The 26,103-nt window shown below is 45.8% G+C and overlaps 1 protein-coding gene across 6 annotated transcripts in view; it reads right to left on the bottom strand.

Moving 5' to 3' along the window:
* PLA2G4A (phospholipase A2 group IVA) overlaps positions 1–26,103 on the bottom strand; it is a 213,582-nt gene that overhangs the window by 70,143 nt on the left and 117,336 nt on the right. For all 6 annotated transcript variants that reach the window (XM_073642987.1, XM_073642988.1, XM_073642990.1 and 3 more), the window contains 4 exons: positions 24,875–25,097; positions 17,117–17,231; positions 8,153–8,290; positions 6,299–6,388 (listed from right to left, as the gene is read on the bottom strand). In XM_073642987.1, coding sequence (XP_073499088.1) covers positions 6,299–6,388; positions 8,153–8,290; positions 17,117–17,231; positions 24,875–25,097 — 566 coding nt within the window. The remainder of the gene's footprint in view (positions 1–6,298; positions 6,389–8,152; positions 8,291–17,116; positions 17,232–24,874; positions 25,098–26,103) is intronic.

Raw genomic sequence — 26,103 nt, 5'->3', positions numbered from 1 at the left:
GCCCATTTGTGCCACAGATCCTAGAGGGGTGCATGGACAGATTCCTCCACAAGAGGCCCTCATAGCATTCACACATCTTCCACCTCAGACCACCAGAGGGAGCCCGTTAGGGATATAAATAGGGAAGATGGAGCTAGGCAGTGCAGTCCAAGTCTGGGAGAGAGTCTAGTCAGTCTGGAATCTAGAGCCAGGAGTCGCAGTCTAAAGTCTGCTGCAGCCAGAGAGGTTGTGAGTCCAGCTCAGACTCATTGAGCTCAGGTTAGTGAGCCTAAGGCGTGCCGACGCCGTAAGAGCGGTGAAGAGTAGCGAGGCCTACTGCCAGTGTGAAGCCTAGTGAGGGCCCTGAGCGGGGCCGAAGGCAAATGGAGTAAGCGAGCTACATAGGGGCATAAGAGCTTAGTCAGCTCACCCCAAGACCATATACCGGACACCGGGTCCGCAGGGATCTCTACAACCAGCAGAAACTACCGGAACCCCTGGTGAACTACATGTCCCAGGAACACCAAAAGCTGACTGGTATACCAGGGTCAGGAGTCACTGAGGCCCAAGAGACCAGGCAGTGTGAACTCCAACAGAAGGTCCTACCACCAGGTCAGCCGGTGCAAGACAGAGACCAAGTTAGGCCTAGCTCCAGGCAGGTCATAAACTTATCAGGAAAAGGCAAGAAACAGGAGGCCCCACACCCGCTCACTGGGGAGAGTCCTGAAATGCACCCTTCACCCTACAGTGCCCTGGATCGTGCCTGAAACACCACCAGTAAAGGTACTGAAGTGAACTGTTGTGAGTGTGCCTATTCTTCTTCCGACCCGGCTGGGTCCCCACTGTCCTGCATCCCTTCTCCTACGCTGCTCTGAGGCCCCACTCCACCTGTGGGGAGCCGCACCAACTAAGCTGCCTGACTTCTGGCCTCAGAGGACTGTAGCAGCGCTGGTGATCCTCATCAGACACCACGGGTGGCGTCACGAAGTATCCCCTTTCCCATACACCTTTCCCCCCAATTCCTTGCTTAAGAGTGACCCCAAGGTACGGCCCCAGGAGCCGGCCACCGCAACATCCTCCCAAAAAACAACAACAAGGCCCGGGCGCGTCATCTCTTCCTGGCGTCACGAACAGGATCCTGTGCCCGCTGCAACGACAGTGTTGTGCCCGTTGCCACCAGGGACTGTGCGCCTTTAAATCAAAAACTGTGTTTAACTGTGGCAAAGATTGCCACCATTGTTGGGCCGCCGAGCGGGAAGAAGTGTGTAACCGCGGGAAACAGGTGTACCTGCTGAAGCGCGTAAAGCCCCGGACACGCCCAACGCCTCGACGTCAAACCAGGAAGCGCCAGGTCCTAGAAGGAGCCCCGGTGAGCGCTCTGACGTAGGACGCAAGGTCATGAAGGGGGGTGCCAGAATGTCCAAAGAACAGCACAACGCCAGAATGCGGGTTAGCCGCCCTGATCATCAACCCGCACTCGGCGCCGAGCAGGGCGAAGCAGCCACTCCACCAGCAGGGCTTGTAACCCCTGCCATACCAATGGCCCTACCGTACATCCCTGGAGCGAAGTGGCTCCCCCAGTACAGCGGCAAACCAGATACCCTGTCTGGATTCGAAAGGAAAATATGCGGTATACTGGACATGTACTCTATGACCGGCAAGCAAAGAGCCGCTGTTGTATTAGGACAATTGACTGGTGCTGCGGAGCGAGAAGTAGAAACCTGGTCGGCCGCAGACCAGGAGTCAGTGTCCGCAATCTGTAAAAAGTTACAGACTGTCTTTGAGAATCGTACCGAGACAGACCTCCGGATGAGGTTCTACAACTGCTCTCAGCAACGGGAGGACAGTGTTCGGGACTATGCCTGGCGTTTACAAGGGGCCCTGCGAGCTCTGAAACAGGTTAGTCCAACCAGCATCGATAATGAAAATAAAATGCTGAAGGAACAGTTTATCCGGGGACTGAAGTCTCAAGAGGAGAGCAGGACTGTGTGTTGGTGGTCCCTGGATCATTCAGATGCCACCTTTGACACCCTTAAGGACATGGCTATAAAAAGACTGCAGCCCCTGGAAACAACCGCTATCCAATGTTACCAGGGTGGGGCCACCCCAGTGCCTGCAGTGTCCACCTTTTCCCCGGTGGCTGCTGAAGCCAAGGTTCCAGCAACGTCCTCTAGTGAGCTGGACAGCCTGCGCTCTGAAGTGCGTCAGTTGAGCAAAACCCTGACCACTGTACTGAGTGCCCTGCAGCTGCGGATGGAGCCAGAGGCAGAAGGAAGGATCCTGCTAGAAGACAGCCCTAAGGATGTCCCCTGGATGAGAAGGAGGAGGAGGAAAACGCCACCCCCTGGGAGGACCAGTGACCAACGCCGCCCGCCGAGGGACCCTGTCTGCCACAAGACCGGTCACGCCATCCAGAGCTGTCCTTTAAACGAGAAAACCCTGGGGCCGAGACCCAGGAGTAGACCCCCCAGGCCCATCAAACTGGTACCGCAGGTTCGTGGGAGGAAGACCTTTCCTGTCCATTGTGCTGGATGGCATTGCGACACCCACTCTGCTGGACACAGGATCTCAGGTAACCATCATACCCGATGTCCTCTACAAAAGGTTCTGGTCCATAGACTAACTTCACCCGCCAGATCCCAATCTTTCCCAATTCACTATTAAGTACCGGGCGGGCCGCAAGAACGCCAACGCCAATGCCCTGTCCAGGATGCCTCACCAGTCGGACACTGAAGAGGAAGTGGATGACCTGGAGGAGATTGAACTACCTGCCTTTCATCGGAATGGAATGGTCCACGAGCAACGAGCCTCCAGGAGGCCTCGCGGTAAGACGTTAAACCCCCTGCCTCACCACAGCTGGAAGGAGACCCAGGACAGCGACTCTGTTGTCAGCCGTATCAAAGAGCTGATAACCCAGGAAGATTCCGCCCTAGAGAAGGAAGCGTCTCTACAAGCCAAGCAGCTGTAGAATGAGAAGAGCCGGTTGTTCATCTATAGAGAGAAACTGTGCCGCAGGTACGTCAACCCTAAAACCCATGAGATGGTATGGCAGATAGTGGTGCCCAAGACAGACATCCAGAGGGTGTTGGAGGCCTACCACGATCAGGCGGGGCCCTTTGGCTGGAAGAAGCTAGAAACCCTGCTGAAGTGTCGGTTTTATTGGGTAGGAATGCACAGTTCCATTGAGAGGTGGTGCCGGAATTGTGGACCCTGTAGCCTCAGAAGAAAAGACTACAGCAGCCAGAAGGCACCCCTGCAACCCATCAAGACAACTCGACCCTTGGAGATCGTGGCCCTGGATCATGTCAAGCTGTCACCCAGCAAGTCAGGATATTCCTATGCCCTGACCATGGTGGATCACTACTCCCGGTTCCTGGTGGTCGCCCCTGTCAAGGATCTGACGGCAGAGACAGCAGCGAGGATGTTTCAGACGTACTTCTGCAGGCCCCATGGATAACCGGAGCAGGTGCTGACGGATCATGGCCCAGCCTTTGAAGCCAAACTGTTCAAGGAGTTCTGCCATCTGTACGGGTGTAAAAAGATCCGGACTACACCGTACCACCCCCAAACCAACGGTCTCTGTGAAAAGATAAATAACAGTCATCGACCTGCTGAAGACCTTACCACTAGAGGAGAGAAATCAATGGCCAGACCTACTACCTGACCTGGTAGATCTGTACAACCACATAACTGAGTTCCACCAATTGTACTCCAGCATATCTCATGCGAGCCAGACCTGGGAAGTTGCCCATGGACCTGGAGCTTGGTGTAGTAGAACCAGTAGCAGATATGTCCACTGAGGACTGGGACAAGACCAGACAGAAGCAGTACAGAAGAGTACAGGCCTGTGTCGAAGACAGTCTCACTCGAGTAAGGGACAAGCAGGAAGCCCACTACAATAAAAGTGCGCCCGCAGAACCCTTCACACCAGGAGAAGTTGTGTTAAAGAGGAAAAATGAGAAACCACAAACTTGATGACCAGTGGGAGAGGGAACTGTGTTAAATTCAAGATTTGATAACAAGACGACCTGTTTAGTTAGCAAAGACGGAGGAATAACGACTGCAACGGTATCTAGACACCATCTGAAGTGGTGTCCAGACCTGCTAAAGCCCTAAGAAGTGCTTCTCACCGTACTGGAGGAGCCTAAAGATGCAGTACTCCCTACTGACTTAGGAGATTTCCCAGCAGATTGGCCTCAACTAGGAGGAGCAGTAATACCTGTGATCCACTTCTTTCAACAGCCAGAAGACCCTCCACAGCAAGTAGAGCCTGTAAGTGCTTCAGAAGAGCCTGCTCAAGAAGAATCCCTTGTTGGAGCAGAGCAAGAAGGCCCAGCCAATGGTATACTTGCCAGTCCTGTAGAGAGGTTAAGGCAACTCTGCAGTTCCCCAGCACTTAGAACTGACAGAATGGGAGGTAGTGCAAATACTAGTGCCTCACGCATCCCAGTACCACGTAGGTCGACACATAGCACACGAGGTAAGACCCCTGTCAGATACAGAGAGTAAAGAAGGAAACTGACAGTGTAGATAGTTGCCCCTGGGGTATTATATTGTGTATTTTCATGTATATGTATTTATTAACTTGTGTTTTGCCTTATAATGGACAATTTAAGTGAAATGGACACTTTTCTTGTTTGCCTCTAACTACCTGTAAGGGTACCTAAAGAACTTTGTGGCTGAGGACTGTGTGCAGCCCAAAAACTGCTTCTTGTAAATAATTGCACTCCCTGGAGTGCCCCTTTAGGCAACCTCAGAAGAAAAACCTGTCTGGTGTGGCACAAGCGGAAGTCCAACTCAGGATCACCATGCCCTGCAGCAACCCCAGGGCCTATGTGGAGGGTTTGCTTTGGACAGGTCCCTCAAGCTACCAAGTACTCTACCCTGTGAGATGGACATCCCGTCGGGGAACCTCACCGGAAGAGACTTGAAATCTGAGGTCGCTTACTGAACTGTGTATACCCATTTATTATTTATAATGTTTTATATGTAACGTTTAAGCAAAGTGCCTCCCATAAAGGGAAGAGTTATAGTATTGTTATAAAAAGGACTTCAGTCCGGGAGTACTGAGCTTTGCTAGGGGGGAATGTGGCGCCCTGCTGCGCATTTGTGCCACAGATCCTAGAGGGGTGCATGGACGGATTCCTCCACAAGAGGCCCTCCATAGCATTCACACACCTTCCACCTCAGACTACCAGAGGGAGCCCGTTAGGGATATAAATAGGGAAGATGGAGCTAGGCAGTGCAGTCCAAGTCTGGGAGAGAGTCTAGTCAGTCTGGAATCTAAAGCCAGGAGTCGCAGTCTAAAGTCTGCTGCAGCCAGAGAGGTTGTGAGTCCAGCTCAGACTCATTGAGCTCAGGTTAGTGAGCCTAAGGCGTGCCGACGCCGGTAGAGCGGTGAAGAGTAGCGAGGCCTACTGCCAGTGTGAAGCCTAGTGGGGGCCCCGAGCACGGCCGAAGGCAAGTGGAGTAAGCGAGCTACATAGGGGCATAAGAGCTTAGTCAGCTCACCCCAAGACCATATACCGGACACCGGGTCCGCAGGGATCTCTACAACCAGCAGAAACTACCGGAACCCCTGGTGAACTACATGTCCCAGGAACACCAAAAGCTGACTGATATACCAGGGTCAGGAGTCACTGAGGCCCAAGAGACCAGGCAGTGTGAACTCCAACAGAAGGTCCTACCACCAGGTCAGCCGGTGCAAGACAGAGACCAAGTTAGGCCTAGCTCCAGGCAGGTCATAAACTTATCAGGAAAAGGCAAGAAACAGGAGGCCCCACACCCGCTCACTGGGGAGAGTCCTGAAATGCACCCTTCACCCTACAGTGCCCTGGATCGTGCCTGAAACACCACCAGTAAAGGTACTGAAGTGAACTGTTGTGAGTGTGCCTATTCTTCTTCCGACCCGGCTGGGTCCCCACTGTCCTGCATCCCTTCTCCTACGCTGCTCTGAGGCCCCGCTCCACCTGTGGGGAGCCGCACCAACTAAGCTGCCTGACTTCTGGCCTCAGAGGACTGTAGCAGCGCTGGTGATCCTCACCAGACACCACGGGTGGCGTCACGAACTTTCCCCTTTCCCCCAATTCCTTGCTTTTAAGAGTGACCCCAAGGTACGGCCCCGGGAGCCGGCCACCGTGACCCCCCCACCCCAAAACCAACAACAAGGCCCGGGCGCCGAGTCGTCCCCATCCCCTGGGCGCGTCACTAACAGACAGTTTGGAGATATTACAGTGTAATGTCTATATTTAATAACTGGAAAATTTATTTTTTCACCATCTCATTTTCAGCATGAGAACACAAATGTTACTGTGGTTACCTAGTTCTTCTTCCATTGTGACACCTTTAGCTTGGTTGGAAACTCCAAGAACTCTATTGAACAATATTGAGAAGGCACTACCCCAGACACCTAAAAAAAGAACAAAGCAAAACAAATTCTAGAAGAAAAATAAAACATGTCTTGACAAAATTATAGGGTCCATATTAACCACAGCGCAGCTGGTTTCCCTGGTGGCTTTTAAACTATGTATAATGATAATATTATTAAAATATATTAATACACAAATATGAGCCCCCCATTATAGTGACTGATTTTAGCAGTTACAATGCAATTATTCAACATGGGAAACGTTTTTTTGGTCTTAGATATGCAGGGACAGAGACACTGATTCCAGGGATGTGCCAATTACTGGGGTGCTGCTGCAGTTTTGATAGAATCCCCATTTTGTCTGATGTAGATGTAGGATAGCTAAGACTTCTAAGCTGTGTATAACCCTGTCCACACCCCTGATTGGCAGCTTCCTATACACTGAGAATTATCAGCAAGCTGCCAATCAATGGTAGGGGTGGTGTTACACAGATTAGCCTGACTGGCTTGCAGGTGAGCTGTAGTACAGCAGTGTTAATCTCTGGCTAATAAAAAAAACACTGATTATACTGAACAGTCTAATAAGTGACATCCCTGGAATCACTCTTGCCCTATATTATGCTGCTCAGCTTTAATAGCAAAAACCTGATGACAGATTCCCTTTAAGTTACAGCAAGATTCCAGTCACAATTTTGGTAGTCGAGACAGAGAGCAGTGACTTTATATAGTGTATGGATCCTCTGACTTTCACATAAGGGACGCTGACCATAAGCCCAGATTTTTTTCTATTATCCAGTCTTTGAGAGTTCACGCTCCAAACATGTGAAGATCAGATGGTCTAGTTTTCAGCCTACATCTGCAAAGCATTATTAATTTTAATTATCGTATTTTTCGGACTATAAGACGTACTTTTTTCCGCCAAAATTTTGGAGGAAAGTGTGGGGGTGCATCTTATATTCCAGATGTACGGTCCGGCTGTGGATGATTGTGGGTGTAGGGGGAGACTGTAGAGGCGGAGGAGCGGGTCACAGGAGGCAGGAGCTGCCAGCTGCAGCCAACACTGTCCGCTGTTAAAGAAAATGAATATTCACTGCTCCCCATGCCCATGGCTTTCTGCAGCGGCTGCGGCTAACAGTGTGCCCGCTGTTAAACATTCACTGCTATCCACTCCCATGGGTGTGGGGGGTAGTGAATATTCATGCTCTTTAATAGCAGGCACACATGATTGTTGAGCTGCTGCAGGAGCCAGCGGTTGCAGCTGACACTGTGCGCGCTATTAGGAGAATGAATAGTTACTTATCCCCACGCCCATAGTCCGGATGTAGGGAGCAGTGAATATTCGAGCAGCTAATCCCAGCATGTGAGGGCGCATGGCAGTGGTGTCATGCGCTGCTTACACGCTGAGATTAGCTGCTGGTATCGGAACAGGATGCAGCGCTGGAGCAGAATGATTCTCGAACCCCCCCTCCGGGTGATGGGGATGGGGGTGCCATGCATACCCGGGTGGGGATGAGCGCGCCATGTATAAACAGGAAGATGGGGGGGGGGGGGGGGGGACGACGACACACCTACATAATATTTATGTATCAGAAAGCAGGATATGCGTACAGAATTGGGGGACATTACTCCGATAACAGTGTCAGCAGCAGACCCCCTCCCTCTTAACAGTGCATCATGACAACATTTTTTGCTTCAATTTTTTTCTATTTTGCTCCTCTGTAACCTAGGTAAATTTACCTAGTAAATTTGAAAAACAATCTATATGAAATAATATATTAAATATTGGTTTTCCTATGAATTACTTACCCATTAAAAAGTGTAATGGATATTCATCATATTTCTTTATAACAGTACCCATATAAAACTTGCTTCCAAAAAGCTCTGGAGACATAAATGTGCCATACTTTGCCATTCCAATCTCATGTGGAGTAAATTCCACCCAATCTGCAAAATTAAAAGAGAAAGAAGATTTTGTAATGGTTACATTATCGAGCAGAAGACTTGCAAAACTAAAACAACAAGTGGCTACTAGTGTTAAGCGAGCATGCTCGACACTGCTCGGTACTTGCCCGAGCATCTCACTACTCGGGATGTTCGATGAGCACCGAGCATTTCCGGGTTACTCGGGTGGGAGCTCGGGTCTCCGCCCTGCATCTTTGGCGCTCTTTAGAGAGCCAATGAACATACAGGGATTGCCAGCCCGTCACTAATGCCACAGCCATGTTGGTTGTGGGCATTACAGGGATTGGCTGGCCGCACAGAGTCACCTCGAGTAATTAAAACCGGGATCCGCCATCTTGGACACAGTCGCTCCGGATCAGACAGTGTAGGGAGAGTGCTGCCGAGTTAGGGAGAGATTTATACTGCAAAATAGGTAGTGTAGGGCCTCTAAAGCCTGCAAAATCAAACAAACAGTCCTTCTCAGGACTAATATCCATCCCAAATATCAGGCAGGCAGGCTGTATAGGAGACGCAGTGGTTATACCAACAAATACTGCATTACAGTCCTGTGTGCTGCTTTTCAATTTGCTAGACTTAGCCCAGGTCTCAGGAAAACTCTTTTTTTTTTCCCTTCATCTAAATCCTCTTTTTTCCCCCTCAGTCAGATTGTACAAATACCCGTCTCATAAACCTTTTGGTATCCCCCCCCCGAAAAAAAACAAACAAACAAACAAAATTGAGTGTGTTTGAGTGTTCAGACACCAATATATCTGTTTAAAATAGTCTGGTGTAGGCCAGATAACTAGAACGGTGGTTTTGCAGTTCTACGGTTCAAATCTCCTTTTTATTACCCTTTTGCCATTGATAGTGCGAGTGTAAGCTAATTTACTTCATTTACAATGGGCAAGGCGCATGGCAAGGGACGTGGAACTGGACGTTCTGGTGATGGTGCGTGCAGAGGATGGGGCAGTGGCCAAAGGTGAAAATGCACCACAACCAACAGCCACATCTTCTCGCTCCCAGTTCTTGACCGAATTACTAGGGAAGCAAACTAAAACACCACTATTGCGAACTGATCAGTGTGAACACGTTATTAATTGGATAGCAGATAATACTTCCAGTCACCTGGGCACCACCACACGGTCAAGTGTAAGTAGCCATGAGTCTCGACCGCATACTCCTCTTCACCCTGATGCTCCTTCCTCCCACCATGCCGAGTGTCGTCAGACAGCAACTGATCCCACAGTTGGACACACTGAAGAGCTGTTCACTGGTCCATTTCCATATTTGTGCCCCTCGCACGCTCTGCTTGAAGTGGTGGAAGAGGAGATCCCATGTAGAGATGGCCAAATATTTGAACAGCCACGGCCACAGGAAGTAGACGCCGGCAATTTGTCAGGAGGTGGACGAGGACGAGACAATTGCCACGAAGTGAGGAGGAGGACCGTGGTGCGCAAGTGGAAGAGGAGGAGGTGGTGGATGATCTAGTAACTGACCCAACGTGGCAGGAGGACACGCAGAGCGAGGCCAGCAGCACAGAGGGGGAGGGAGGCAGAGTACCCCAACAGGCAGGAAGAAGCAGTGTGGTGGCCGCACACAGAAGGCGGGCAACAGTTCCCCGTCACACAAGGGACGTTGCAGGTACAAGCGGTAGGTCTTCCAGAGTATGGAATTTTTTTAAAGACTCTGATGATAACCCCAAAAAGGCCATTTGTACCACCTGCCATGCCAGCATTAGCAGGGGTGACAAAACTACCAGCCTGACCACCACCAGCATGATCAGGCACATGTCAGCAAAGCACCCGACTGTGGGGTGAACCCCAGGGTCCACGACCAGTGTCAGCGGGTGTCACCACTGCTTCTTCCACTGTTGTGCGTGTAAGAGAACCCCCTGTTGCGCTTGCAAGGCTATCCCCTGTCCATACTGCATGCAAAGATGCCCCCTCCTCTCAGTCTTCACTTGTTATGGCAGTTTCTCAAGAAACCGCATCAACGTCCACGTCCCATCGCAGAGTTCAATTGTCCATATGCCAGAGCTTTGAAAGAAAGCGCAAATTTACAGCCAACGCCCCACAGTCCTAAATTTGCATATTTCACGACTGCTTGAGTTGGAAATGCTGCCTTTTAGGCTGGAGGAGACCGAATCCTTCCGTAACCTTATGGCGGTGGCAGTCCCTCGGTACTCTGTCCCCAGCCGACACTATTTTGCCCGGTGTGCCATCCCCGCACTACACAAGCACGTGTCCCAAAACATCTGCCGTGCCCTCAACAACGCAGTTACTGGGAGAGTCCACCTGACAAAGGACACGTGGACAAATGCTTGTGGCCAGGGACGGTACATCTCCCTGACGGCACACTGGGTAAACATAGTGGAAGCCGGGACCCAGTCGGACCTTGGGACGGAACACATCCTCCCTACACCAAGGATTGCGGGCCCTGTCAGTCAGAGTTTCCCCCACAGTGTACAGCTCCTGCGCATCATCCTCCTCCTCATGTTCAGCCTCCATCTTAGATATCACCACATCAGTTACAAGCTGGAAGCACTGCAGTACTGCCTCAGCCAAGTGGCAACAGGCTGTGCTGAAACTCATAAGCTTAGGTGATAAACCTCAACTGCTTGTGAGTTAGGGACAGCTGTGAAAGAGCAGGCAGATCTGTGACCGAGATCATTGAACCTACATCCAGGCATGGTCATGTGTGACAATGGCCGTAACCTGGTGGTGGCTGAGGCGAGGCGAAATCACACACGTACCATGCCTGGCTAATGTGCTTAACCTCGTGGTTCAGCGGTTTCTTAAATCGTACCCAGAGTTGCCAGATCTGCTCATCAAAGTACACCGCCTGTCAGCTCATTTTCGCAAGTCGGCTACACCTTCCGCCGCCCTTGCTGTATTGCAGCAGCGTTTGCAGCTTCCGGCACACCGACTGGTGTGTGATGTCCCCACACGTTGGAACTCTACCCTCCACATGTTGCAAAAGGATTTGTGAGCAGAAGAGAGCAGTTGTGGAGTACCAGCTGCAACAAGGCCGTCAATATTCAGGTCAGACTCCACACATAAGACCTCAGGAGTGGACCTGGATGTCTCACATATGTACCATCCTGAGAAACTTTGAGGAGTCCACCAAGATGGCGAGTGGCGATGACGCCATCATTAGTGTCAGCATCCCACTTGTCTGTCTTTTGCAACGCTCTCTGCAGAGAATTAAAGAGGAGGCATTGCAGCCAGAGAATGATGAGATGGATCAAGAAGCCGTAGCGGGAGATTACACACAGCCCAGCCTCATCTCATCCCAACATGCATTGGGGGACAATGAGGGAGGAGGATGAACAGGAGCTGGTATCATGAGCTGTAGACCGTAGTACCTGTACAACTGTCAAACCGTCGGTTCAGCGTCGGTGGCGGGAGGAGGAGGAGGAGGAGGAGGAGGAGGAGGAGGAGGAGGAGGAGGAGGAGGAGGAGGAGGAGGAGGAGGAGGAGGAGGAGGAGGAGGAGGAGGAGGAGGAGGAGGAGGTGGCGGCATCATGCACTGTAGACGGTAGTACCTGTACAACTGTCATACCATCGGTCCAGCGTGGGTGGCCTGAGGACAGGGGGGAGGAGGAGGAGGAGAGCATGGTCAGTCGTCATCTTGGTGAGGACACGGAAGTCTTGCCCGTTACCAGTCTGGCACGCATGGCTGACTTTATGTTATGCTGCCATAACCATGACCCTTGCGTTGTCAAAATGTTGGGTGACAGTCATTACTGGTTGGTGACACTTTTAGACCCCCACTACAAGGACAACTTTCACTCTTATTCCGGAGGTGGAGAAGTCTACAAAAATGTGGCAGTACCAGAAGGCCCTTGCGGCAGAACTGTTAAAATTCCCATCTGAACACGCTAGTGGCAGAGGTCACAGTTCATTGACCTACCAAGGTGTACAGGCGAGAGAGACGCAACTACAATCCAGCAGAGGCAGGGGGATACTGTCAACATTCTGGGACAGTTTTCTGAGACCCATCCAGCTTACAGGCCCTGAGGCGCAGGGTACTCTCACAAGGAGTGGAAAGTTTGAAAAGATGAGGGAGTACCTTGCCAACCATACCAGCGTCCTCCGTGATTCCTCTGTGCCTTTTAATTATTGGGTATCCAAGCTGGACACTTGGAATGAACTCGCTCTGTTATCGGAGCGTGTTTTAGTGCCGCTGGGGGAATTATAACAGATAAGCGCACTCGCCTGTCAACTGACAATGCTGACCCTTATCAAAATGAATAAGGGCTGGATTGGGCCAGACTTCTCATCAGCACCAAATGACAGCAGAGTAAAGTAAAGTCAAATCCACTGTGTTATTTCGGGAGGTGTATTCCCATGCACCGCTTCACACCTGGGTATACGCTTCCTCATTTCGGCTGTATTTTGCTCTTCTCCTTATCCACTATACCAACAGGGTGACCGTAGTCAGTGTTGCCAGCACTGCAAGTTCCTCCATCCTAATTTTTGGCAGCTTTTGCTTGGAAGGCATAGGCAAAGACTATGGGAGACCCACTCCCCAATAATGGTAATAATGTTTTTAATATGCTCTTCCAAGGGGTATTGAAATGTTGTTTTAAATTACCTCTAACCTCCACGACTCTTTCAATGGGCATTCCATTTCCTCCTAATTTTAGTCAGCTTTTGCTTTTCAATGCATAGGCGAACACTAAGGGAGACCCACTCCCCAATAATGGGTAGAAGGTTTTTAGTACGCTGTAATCCACGTCTGTTTCAAGGGGCATTGCAGTTCCTCATAATTTTTGGAAAGCCTTGCATTCAATGCTTAGGCCAACAGTGTACAGGAGACCCAGTTGCTATAAATGGAAAAAACAGTTTAGTTAAGGCCCTCTGACCTCCATGTCACTTCCAAGGGGCATTGGAGTGCCTCAAAATTTTTGGTAGGCATTGCACTCACTGTATGCCCTATAACTGTGTAGCCGAACAGCTCCTTTTGGTACAGAAACATATCCTACAAGACATGTGTGGTTGACTGGCCTGATATTGATGTGAATAGTCCCTGTTCCTCCTGCTCTTTCTCCTTTGCCACCACCTCTTCCATCACCTGAAGCTTTGTTTTAACGGGAGTCATAGAACTGGGATAGTATCAGGAAAACATCCAGCAATCCTCAGAGGAGGTAGGATATGCGCCAAAACGCTGACCACCTCAGGCCTAGCAGCTACTACAGACATGCGCTTGCATTCCAAGGAACAGAAAGCTAAGGAGATGGATGGCCTCATGATCATGAATAATTTACTCATTGTGTAGGAGGCAGACCACTGCTGCTGTCTACCTTCTGAACTTTGTGTTGAAGCCTGATTGACGCAGGATCCGCAATCCTCTATGTCTGGAGGACGTGTTGCATCCCAGTGTCCAACTGTGTCCCGGCTTCTACAATATTAACCTAGTGTGAAGGAGTCAGTCAGATGGACCATCCCTGGCCACATTCACTTGTCCATGTGTTTGTGGTTAGGCTGTCCTTCAAATAGGGGTGGCTGGGGACCAAGCATGGACACCCGGTCGCCGGGCAGCTGGGGACTGAGTATGGATACCAGGCCGCTGACGCAGCCATGACGTGGTGGCCAGATTCCGCCTCCACATGCCAAAAAGGCCCAATTTCAAGTGCAAGCAAGCAAGCAGTATGGTATGGTGGGTGGGTGGCAGGCTGCATACTTGCGCTTGCATTGCAAGGAATGGGAGAGGTACAATTGAACACTGCCCTGGGACAAGGACTTGCACGGGGATAGTTGCAAGTCTGCATCTTCTGATGCAGCAAGGATCACTTCTGATGGGCACACTTTTAGGCAGTGACCTGGGTGTTAGAGATGCTTCCAGGGGTCTTCCCCATGCTGTTCCCATGTCTTTTCAGCACTGTATTCATGTGTCACACAGCACATGGCCAGATAAGGTTGTAAAATGTTAAAATGACATTTCCCGGTGAATGCATTTGTCACGGTTGAAAGCAATACAAAAGTGCAAAAACGCATAAAAAAATGCTACTTGTGAACATAGCCCAAGGTGTGGAGGAGTATTTTTGTTTTGGGTTATTTATTTTACCTTACACACAAGTCTTTACCCTGGAAAGGAAGTTCCTTAACATTTCACAGGAAAACCGTTTGTTTCATTTTTGAACGTTTTATTGTGAGCCCGTAAAAGTGGCTTAATACCTCTGACCATGTTGTTGACAGCAGTGACCTGGGGGTCAGAAATGCTTCCTGGGGCATCCCCCATGCTGTCCCCATGTCATTTGAACACTGTCACTATCGTTTTGGGCACTTTTTAGGTTTTCTACAGACTGCCGGGGGTGCCACCGCAAAAATGCTTGGGTCTCCCATAGACTAACATTGAGCTCGTTGCTCGGGTCGAGGACCCGAGCATCACGGTGAGCTCGGCTCGAGCTTCGAGCACCTGAGCATTTTAGTGCTCGCTCAACACTAGTGGCTAACAATAATGCAAGACTAGGGGGATAACATTTGCATCACAGCACTGTACCCAATGTACCCTACATGATAACGCAACGGCTGTCACCAGTCAGGGGTGTTTTCAGCTGTTCAGCTGCTTCTTTAAAAGAACGCAAATTATAACATTTTTCTCCAACTTATTGAAGTCACAAGTACACAGACAAATGCATATCTGAAAAACTGCACCCTCTTTGGCACCTTGGGACCTGCCTTCAAAAGACATACAGGAGGAGTGAGAAAATTGAAAAATTATACCATATCAAGTGCTAAGGTATGCTTGTCATTGTACAAATCGGCGTAGGAAACATTGATGTTTTTTAGCTTTATTTAAAAAAACTCCTCTGACGACGACTATATCTTAAGTTATCTCAGTTATAAATCTATGCATATCCACACACCATGGAGTAACACAAGTCACAAAGTATATACTATGTAGCTTCTCGCTTTAATGGCACACATACTTATGGCGGGTAAGGTGTAGAGAAACAGACACCAGTAAGTATATGAGAAGCAAACAACAGATTTAACAACTAGTCACAATATATAGCTACACTAGTTACTTTTTATTAGGCGTTTAGTCAGTCATTACTATATTTGCAATCATTTGCTTAATACGCCAGAAGTAAATGTTTTATGAAATTATTCAACAACTCCTATGTCATAATTATTATTGGTTTCCTGCTTGCGTCTTTACAGCGAATTAAGACAAAGTAAATACAGCCAAGAGCCATTAGCCTAGGTTGGATCCTAAATAGACATTTATGGGATAATGCACTTTTAAATGGAAATTGTTCAAAAGTTTTAATGCACAAATAAAACCAGTAACAGGCTGGCAAGGCAAGTTCTTTTTTTTACTGATTCCACTTGTTTAAATTTAGGAAATCACGTACGTCATTAGCTTCAGTAAGTATGCTGTAAAGTCGTGAAGCGCGTCAAACGCAAGCAGAAAATCATGGTAAGAAGACAGGCATATTGGAATAATGTAGCGCTCATTGCATTAATGTACAATTTAAACCCAAGAGTGAGATGAGGGCCAAATAGGTTGTGCGTGCCATCATAAAAAGCAGTCTACATATATCATTTTGAACATTTTACTAATTTAATTGAGAAGTCTATGACATTAGATATTTAGTACATGTTGTTGCCACTAGTTGGCAGATCTGTATGCAGAAACATGCAACTGCTATCAAAAAGAAACAATACACAAAATAGAAAGAAAAAAAAAAAATACAAATCAATGAAATCCAGCTGCAGCACTTGCACAATTAATACAGCTCCTTCAAACATTAGATCTGTGGTGTGCAGAGAGTCGTCCCCTACCAGTATGACATTCATGGCATCCTGGTAAAGTTGTTTAAGCAGATACATGGGCAAGTAAGACTATATTCACAGAACATGATGCATGTGCCAAAATGATAGAAACCACAAATAAATAAGAAGGTCAAGTCATCAGAGTTCATAGGGTACCAATGGCATTTCTAGTGGGGCATTAAGACTTGTGTGAACAAAGTGTAGGGGCACAGAATGCAAGACACATACTGTGCCTAGTCCATTTCAGAAGAAGCTTCATAAAAATATGGCAAGTTATTAGCCATCCAGGATACAATTCAGCATACTTCTAGTAGGAAACTTTCCAGAACACAAAGTCATGTCATTTTAGATAAGGCAATATTTCTGGCCTTTATATGACTTGCATCCTGCATTTTTCACCAATTTTACCATCTGTTCTCTCCATATCTAATTTTCAGTTGTCTGAGCTAGTGGGTTGAGAATAGCTGCCATGTCTCCAAGCCAAAAGTACACATACAGGAGAGAAGGAATCCCTCACAGGTCTATGTAGCATACCTTTAGTTGCAGTAGTGAGGACATTACAAACCTATACTCCGTGTAGCTGTGAATCCAGCACTGGCATGAAAAAGAAAAAATAAAACAAAAAATACAATACACTAGAAATCAGCTGCAGGGGACTGTGTTTGGCATTTGCTTCTCTCACTCTGCTACTCCCTCTTCCTCCCAGCTCTATTATCACTATAGATTTAATTTAACAGTGGTTACATGATCCCTCAATGAGCATGTAGACCACCCTAATCAATATGAAATTTTGCTTTATTGCAGAGTAAATAAGGAGTTGAGAGGGCAGAGAGATTTTATTGCAACAGTGACCATATAAAGGTTGATAACAATTCAATTGTAATATAACTGACTCCTTATGCTCGTATTAAAGCCTTCTATCTGAACATCAAATATTCATAGCTTCCATTTTTCTCTGCTCTGTGCATACTTAGCTTGTGTGAATTCTGTTTATAAAAGGGTCACTGAAAATCTACTATAACAGGCAGATATCCAGAAATCTTACCAGCAAACATCAGCTCTGACACATCAGGCTTCACATGAAGACATGTAAACAAGGGCAATGGACACTGACCATCACTTATTTTTTCCTGCATGTTCGTCAACTTGCTGTGCATTCTCTGTTACAAGAAAAAAAAAACACATCAATAAAAAGGTCAACTGGAATACAGACAGGGTACAGCACTCAAAAGGGGAGATTAAAAGTCAATTTGCCCCTACATCAATATTAGAAAAAAGTCTATTTTTAAATAAGGTTTTCAGGATCAGAGTAGTTTTATAACACTCTACCTTTGACTAATCAGCTTCTTGAGGGGACTACCATGCTCTATCAAATCCTTCATTGTTTAGAGTTCATGGCTCAGTATTTTTTGGCAGTCGCCTCTTCATTTTGTACATACAGTAAACAAATACTGGCTGTGGTGGGTATTGGATCACTGTCCTATTCATTAAGTGAGATAACACTAATACCCAGCATAGCCGCTACTAAGTATATAGCATATAGGTAGATATAGCAATGTAAACAAAAGGGGCATGGCCCCTTCAAACAATTGGTCAAAGGTGAGCCAAGAGTTAAGCTGGCTGTATAGATGGTTGAGAGAGTCCTCCAGTGTATGGGACAGTTGGCTGAGATAACACAGGAACTCTTGGCGGTTGGTTTTCTATGAGAAAGCAACCTGCTGACACATTGGCCAGAAGCTTATCTTATGGAGAACAATGCAATCTGCAGTCCAAAATCAGACATGCGTAATCAATATCTCTCCTGACCATCAGTTGGCTGGCAGTCGTCAATATTGGCAGGGTCATCTGACTTCATTCTAATGTGTATAAATGCCCAACAAACTGATATTGATGGCCTATCTTAAAGAGGATAGCTCAATACTGAAGGTCCTTGAAATCCTGAGGATAGCTCATCGATACATAACCGTGTGGGTTTGACAACAGAACGATCAGCTCTATCCCACTGCAGCAGTACACTGGATAGAGAACATAGTTAGCATGGCTCCAAATACTGTATAATGACCATTCTTGGTTGCTGTTCCCTTCTATAGGAGCTGAGCTTAAGTAACCAAGAATAGCTAGTAAAGTATATGTCCATTTAGGGCTCTGTACACAGTTTACTATTGCTGTAGCTCAACTTCTCTGATCGGAGGGGGTGCCAGAGGTGGAATAGGCCATAAATAATGCAAGCCAGAAAAAAAAAAAAAATCAATTCACACTGCAATTTCAATGTGCGTTAGAGATCTACAATGGATCTCCCCTTATATATACTTCTGACATATGAACCCTGAATGCCTATGCAGTAGTATATGTCACTGTGAAGAATATGGGGGAGATTTAATGTCATACCCATTAACTATCATATCCGGTCCAAGATTACAATCCTCCTTCAGCATGTGTAGCTGTAACAGGACACCTGACTCAGCAGGTGGACCAGCCTCCTCCTCTTTAAAAGGGAAAAAGTCCCACTCAACTTGAACCAAGACCTTCATGATGGAATGACTTCTTGCGGAATCCTTGCTGTGCAACAGCTTCATTCTAATTTCCCAGATGAGAATTTCATAAGGAGATTATGGAGGTAAAATCGTACATCGTAGATGTACACCGGTTACATTTTAGAGATCTCGGGAATGGACCGAATGTCTGCCTGGGTCTCGATGTGCTCTAGCACACTGGGGAGATACACAGATGGCTAATAGAAGCCAGGTAGAAAAGCCTGCTTGTTCTCTAAGCAAAACAGGGGCCTGGCAGGTTCCGACGGCACCATAACTGCTGCTCTATGACCTTCCGTTGGGAAGTTATGATTCATCATAGGTTTTAGAGTTTCAGCTATAAAAACCCAGGGTAGCGGGGATTAAGACCATCTTGGGGGGGGGGGGGACGGGAAAGGAAGTGACTGACCAAGGGGTTTAACGCTTGCATAAGGCCATGTGGCTGTCTCTTCTGCTTAGGATTGCTGTGCACTTCTACCTGAGGGGGGCATGTCACTGGAAGGAACTGGATACAGCTGGCACGCCACATCCCCCATGTGGTCCAGCTCACAAGGCCGAAAATCAAGCCGGTAACTGACATGTTTCATCTGCTTATATCTTTTGTACTTCACCTGTATTTGCATATCTGATCATTGTATAAGTATAACCATTGTGTTTTGTCTAGTATGCCCTTAATGTGATTAAGTATCTAATTTAACCTTGGGCTGCTCTTTTATCTGAATCCACACGTCTGTGTTCTCGGTTTAACTTCACATGCTACTGGAGCTAGTTTCTTGACAGATATAAATCGCATTAACGGTCTGGGCTTATATCCAACGAGGAACTGGTGGCAGTCCTACCAGGCTGGCATCATTTAGTTTCACTGGTGCTAGTGAAAGGGGCCTCTCAGCCTGTCAGAATTGTGAGAAAGAGTGTGTCATGTCAGCGGCTGCATGGGCCACACTCACTCCCCATGCGTCCCTGCGCCCATGTAGACAGGAGGTGTCTGTTAAACGGTGCCAAGCTAACCTTGGGGGAGTGCGGAACGTCACGATGGTGAAAGTGGAGAGACCATACTGCGTGATCCCTCTGACGTAATAGTGATGTTAGGCGGGGCTGCAAGGTGCATCACATATTGGTGGCAGTGGTTGGGTGTGTGTGATCTCTCTGGTGTCATCCTTCAGTCACCTATTAGCTTCTATTAAAAAATGTAAACCTTGTGGTATTATATTTTTGTGCATGATGCCCTAAAAAATGAACAATTCAGCACAAAGAAGGTATACCAACAAGAAATATTAGGACATCACATTATCCACATAGTGCTAGGAGATGCTTCAAAATAAAACCACACAATTCATTCCAAGAGACAAGTAAGGGAGAGATCAGTGTGTTCTCTATAAAATCTAAAAATAAAAAAGTCTATAAGACAAACATGGTACAAGGAATCACTGAAATAAGATGGACATGCATCCACCCCTAGTATTACACAATGCCCACACATCCAGATCACTGAGGAGGGTCTTTCTCTGCAGTGATTACCTAGATGCCATCATCTTGCATCAAGAATATGATCTACAATTAATTTGCACACCGATCTTTACGAACTTACACAACGGTAATATTTTATTTTCAGGATGAATACATGTTATTTCTACCAACTTGGGACTGTTTTTACTTTTGCACAGTCACTTTAGTTTCTGATGACTTTGCTGTCTATTCCTCAACATATACGGCAAATGAACCTTGCAAATTTGTGAATATATCCTGAGGATTACATTAATTATTTACTCAATAAGAAGTTGATTTACATCCTGTTCTAGTTTACATGACGTGTGTTTGCATAAAGACATTATAATTTTAGACACTGAATGCCATTAAATATAGTTACACCAAGTACTGCAAATCCATTTAGTTCATCTTCCTGCCTAATTTGCCCATGACAGGTAGTTTAGTTCAGCATTAACATTTCACTGCTACTGTTATCACCATTGTGAATCATTAACCATAGGATTTGCAACAAACAAGGCACTATTCATAGTTCACACTTCCACTTCCTCTTCTTGTTCCTATTAATCCTCTAAACATTAAAGGGGTTTTCCCACAAACAAAAGTTAATTTTAATCAATGGCCGTGTCTGACCATGCAGTGACATAATCTAATCATACCACAGCAGGGGAGAAAGCAAAAGAGTATACAGACAGGACAGCATTGGATCACAGTTGATTCCTTGTTTGAAGTAAAACATTGTTTAAAAACAGGCATAACATTTTTATTTAACTCACAAAAAGAATCATTTGTGATCCCGTGCTGTAATATCTGTATACTCTTGCTTTCTCCCCTGTCCAAAAGGTGTGGTATGATCAGACCATGTTCCGTAGACTGTCAGACACAGCCATTGATTAAAATTAACTTTTGTTCGTAGGAAAACCCCTTTAATAGTCCCAAAGTTCATCTGTGTGTGAGCATGTCAACTGCCCAAGATAATTAAAGTAGATCCAGTCAAAAAAAAAAAAAAAAAAAAAATCAAAACACACACCCCTCTACATACGTACACCCACAACACAAATGACATCTTTAGAGGTCCAAAATCAAAATACAACGTATGCCTGACATTTGAGACCTGCATGTGTTCAATAATAGAAAAAAAAAATCCTAAACGGGTTCACCTTGTCGCTGGTGGGATAGCTTTCATACTATTTTTGATCCAAAACAGTGTTACTAAGAACCCTATTTTATTTAAATGCACTTGCTTTTTATTTACAGAAGGGTTTATTTTTCATTTTGCTTCTTGTAGGTTTTTATGTGTTCCATCAAGCAGATTTAAAAAAATATATATCAGTCGTCTGATCCTTTTCCATATTTTCCTTTTATTGTATTTCTACTTTTCTCTTCTGGTTCTTCTACCACCACAGCGACTGCACAAATCTACAATTCATTTCATGTTTCTGCAGATTTCAGCAACAACATACATATATTTCCTTTTTAGTTATTGAAGTTACATCACGTTGACTTGGATTTCCTGGTTACTGCACAATGCCACAAGCCTTGGTTTTTAAACACTTTGTGTTCACTTCTTTGGAATATATTTAATGCAGTTCGGGCAATCACAATGACTAGGCAAAATCTAAGCCAACAACTCTACACTGATTTAATTAAAAGGATCTCAGGGTTTTTTTTTTTTTTTTAAATAGAATATAATAATGGCAGAATAAAAAAATATATCTTAAATTCCCATCTATTCAGTGCCACCGCATTGGTGGAAGTTGCTGACTATGCAATTAGCTGCAGCCATTACACAATGGATAAGTCATCACTCCAGGATAAAGCAACAGGATTGATGTTCCTATCAGACTAGAGGCATTGCAGTGGCTGGGAATTTAGCTTTTGATAAACCTTTTAAAGAATGGTGGTTGATCCCTTTGATAAAACGGCTTTGATCGACACAATGTCCCAAGATCAGTAAAATTAAAACTGGCATAATTCCAGGAATATTAGGGGGTTCATCACATTTTCAGCAGGGGTGCAGCAATAATGGTCTCAAATTCAGCTGAAAACTATTGCGGCACAGAGACCTGCTGGCTTCCGGCACTGCAATACACGTCACTGGCCTACAAGAGGTCCGTAGCTGACGATGGCACTGCCTGTGACTGGCAGTGCCATCATGCGTCACCCATAGCTGGCACTGGAGTCAGCTGTCGACCTCTGCACCACATTGTAGGGGCAGAGGAAGGCAAGAATTTTTTTTTTTCTTATATAAAAAGAAGGGTGTTGGAGAAGAGCAGCAGAATGGGAGAAATTACTGGAAGGGGACAAACAAGGGGGGGGGGTGCCATTACATGGGGGGAGGGGGTCAAACATGTCTTTATAGGATCTAGAACACTACAAGGGCCCAGACATCTGTCCGACATGCAGTAGAAGCCCCAGGTCCAAATTTTGTACCGGAGCCCGTCGGACTCTAGTTACGCCACTGATGTCCAGAGGACAGTTGGTAATGCATGCCAGACCAGGACCTCGATGGGATTTTCCAGATTTCTAGTTGAACAATTAAAATTCTGCACTATTTACTTTCATGCTAGTGACACCAACAGAGTTGTACAGTCATGGCTTAAAAAACACTAGCCCACATATTTAAGTAATTAGCCATTGTACGCCAAGCAAATGGTGACATTAGTGGCAAGTTTATTAAAATAGATTACTAAATCAAGTGCATTAGGAACAGTCGTACATTTGTGTCACCAATTTGCCTTTGTTAAACTAGTCTAAAAAATACAGCTAAAAAAAAATGCCAATTTTTCAGGGTTTTTTTTTTTTTTTTTTTTTAAACATTATGTTGGTCACACAATATAAATCCATGCCAGTTGCATGGATTTATATTGTGTGACCAACTTTCAAGCACTTTTCCGAGTGATGCTAAAATCCCTTGGAAAAGCACGTGAAAATCGCATGCTAAAAAACGCTTGACAAACGCATGTCCCTGGCAGGAAAACGCATGTACAATCCGCATGCGTTTTTTCTGGCAGGGAGATGCAGAAACGCTCAGGAAAAATCCAGAGCATTTCTGCATCGTGGGTACATAGCCTTATTTTTGCACCAAGCGGGGAAAATAGATGGGGATGCCCAAATATGAAGCGGGACCGTGCTTTTGGAAGTTGCGTAGCAGGACAGAATATCCTTGAGGAAGGAAGGGCCAGAAAACAGACATAATGCAGGTGGTTCAAACTGACTGCTGCATCGTACTGTAACCAAAATTGAACTGAAGGAGTTAAGTAAAATGGTTTTGTTAAGAAAGAATTGAAAGTCTGAGCTTGTGTGCGCCTGCCTCTCAGAAAGCGACCGAGTATCAGAGGACGCCCTCAACGGAAAACGTAAGTGTTATCTACTATACACAGCCCACATGAAGAATAGGACTACATCTTTTATTTGTGAGGTGCCAGGGTGTGGGAGGAGAACAGCAGCCTCTTGCCACAACTACCACCCTGCACCCCTCTCAATAAGACTCACTTTTTTCCCCCAAATTTGAGAGGAAAATGGGAGTGTGTCATATATAGTCCCAAAGTAGTTTTGGGGAGTGGGGGTAGCGGCTGTGGAGCGGGGTCATAGGAGGCAGGAGCAGAGTCACTACTGCAGGAAGCATGGGACACAACCCACTTGGACATGCAAGTTGCTCTGTAGCTACTTCTCTTTGAGTTTAGATGCATTAGTCTATGGGAGATTCCTGGTAGAGCCCATATAATATATATATATATACCCACTTGGGCCTTGAGCTTACAGGGCTGTTTATAGCTTATACAGGTACTTACATTTTCCATGGTCAAACATCAATGTCAACCATATATGTTAATGTCCCTCTATTTGCATTGTGCAACACGTGTTGATTCATTGGGACCTTTTTGTTTATTGACAACCATGCTATAGTGTATGTATAATATATTGACTATTATGTCTTTACAAGTCTGATATCCATGTGAAGGAGACTTATGGTCCTCCATTGTCTATACTCTGTAGAATTGTTTTTATATTTTTGCAATACTTAAAGATTTATTTTAGGGGCAATAAGCATTTTACTTTCACATGCCTGATCCAGATGACTGGTTAAAAGTTTTCCCAGATTCCTTCTCTAAAACCTAGGTGCCTCTTACAGTCTGGTGAGTTTTATAGTCTGAAAAATACAGTACATACATTCCTAGCAAGACAATTACAGGCTTCATCTTCACCTCCATCTGCTCCAACTTAAAGGAAACCTGTCACCATGAAAATGCAGTAATCTCCTGGCACCATGTTGTAGAGCAAAAGGAGCCATGTAGATTGATATATGATTTTGTGAGTAAAGAGTCAGTAAATCCTGGGTTATAATCATTAAATCCTCTGATCTCTCTGGGACTTTCGGTGCAGTGTGCGGTCCTATCAGTGATTGACAGCTTGTATTATAAGTGTAGTACATACAGAGAAAGCTGTCAGTCACTGATGGACCGTCCACTGGGCCAAAAATCACAGAAGGTAGCAGTTTAAGGGATTTTTTTTTCAGAACTATGTATCACTCTGCTCAGCTCCAGTTGCTCTATGAAGGCCACGTTCACATGTTCAGTATTTGTAAGCCAAAACCAGGAGTGGAAAAATCATAGGAAAAGTATAATAGAAACAAGTCACCACTTCTGCATTTATCACCCAATCCTGATTTTGGCTTACAAATACTGAACAAGTCCTTGACATGGTGCCTGTAGATTAGTCTGCATTTTCATGCTGACTGGCTTCCTTTAACTGCATTAAATAAAGACCTACAAGAAATGACTTACATCTTGGATAAGTGTCTCCCCAATGAGCATGGAAAAAACATCAGTGAAAGTCACAGGCTGCCCAGAGCTCTTCTTCTTCCATAAAGCTTCAACATAGCGTTTGATTTTCTGAGGAGTCAGTAAGAGGAGGGGGCTGTAACTGACATTATGCATTAGCTCTTGATTGATTTCCTTTGGACCTTTTTTTGGGAATTCAGGGTGGGAATAAAGTGTAGACATATACCTGCGATACAGTATGAGAAAGTTCATAAATGTTAACATTTTAGAAAAACAAAAAAGCCCACCCAAAAGGGGTTTATCTAGTTAGAAAAGACATGGTTTTCCCCATAAAACTACCACACTTATTTATAGCAGCACAGCCCCATTTAAACAAGCATCAAAACCAGACAGACACAAGACCAGTTTCTAGACAAGAATTTATACAAAATAAAAACACTATTTGCACATAGTGAAATTAGTGGAACAAAATATATTAAAACAAACCACATACAGTAACACTAAAATAATGTATGCCTAATCAAAAGTAATAAGTTAGTCTTTAAACTTGCAGTTGATACGCCATCCTGTTGTAGTATTACTATACGCAGGTCCGATTCCTATGTTAAGACTGAGGCACAGTTTGCCTGAATCCTGTAAAATCCAAAAGTGAAGCTTTTAGGGCTTGTGCACATGTTGCAAATTTGGTGCGTTTTTGCCATGCAGGTTTTCTGGACAAACCTGAAGCAATCCTGATGCCAGCAAAGTGGATGAGAAACCTGAAGTGTCATGCGCACGTTGCTTATGTTTAATTTGCAGATTTGGTGCAGAAAATAATCAGCAGTGTCAATTCTCTGCGTTTTTGCCCTGGGTTTTTAGTCATCGACTTCACTCAAATCAGTCAAAAACAAGTGTTTTTTTGCATACTTATTTTTCCTGCCAAGTGATGCAGAAAATACATACCACTAGTCTCTCAGTAGTGACCTGCGGGCAGCAAGAAATTTCTCCAGATCCTGCCATAGATCTTTGTGGTGATTGCCTTCCTACTCTGGAGTAAGATGGAAATTAGGTTATGAGAAAATCCCTTGTCCCTTAACAGCGATCTCTTAAGAGAAAGGAGATTGGATATTTCAAATGGAAGAACAGTTTTATCACCTCCATCAAGGAATTTGATGGAGATCCTTCCTGATGAGTAAAGCCCCCGTCTCACATAGCGAGATTGCTAGAGAGATCGCTGCTGTGTCACGGTTTTG

The sequence above is a fragment of the Phyllobates terribilis genome, unplaced genomic scaffold (assembly GCF_046119375.1).
Source record: "Phyllobates terribilis strain yellow unplaced genomic scaffold, ASM4611937v1 Scaffold_8__6_contigs__length_399053987, whole genome shotgun sequence".
Lineage (NCBI taxonomy): Eukaryota > Metazoa > Chordata > Amphibia > Anura > Dendrobatidae > Phyllobates > Phyllobates terribilis.
This window is presented reverse-complemented; position numbering and strand designations above follow the sequence as displayed.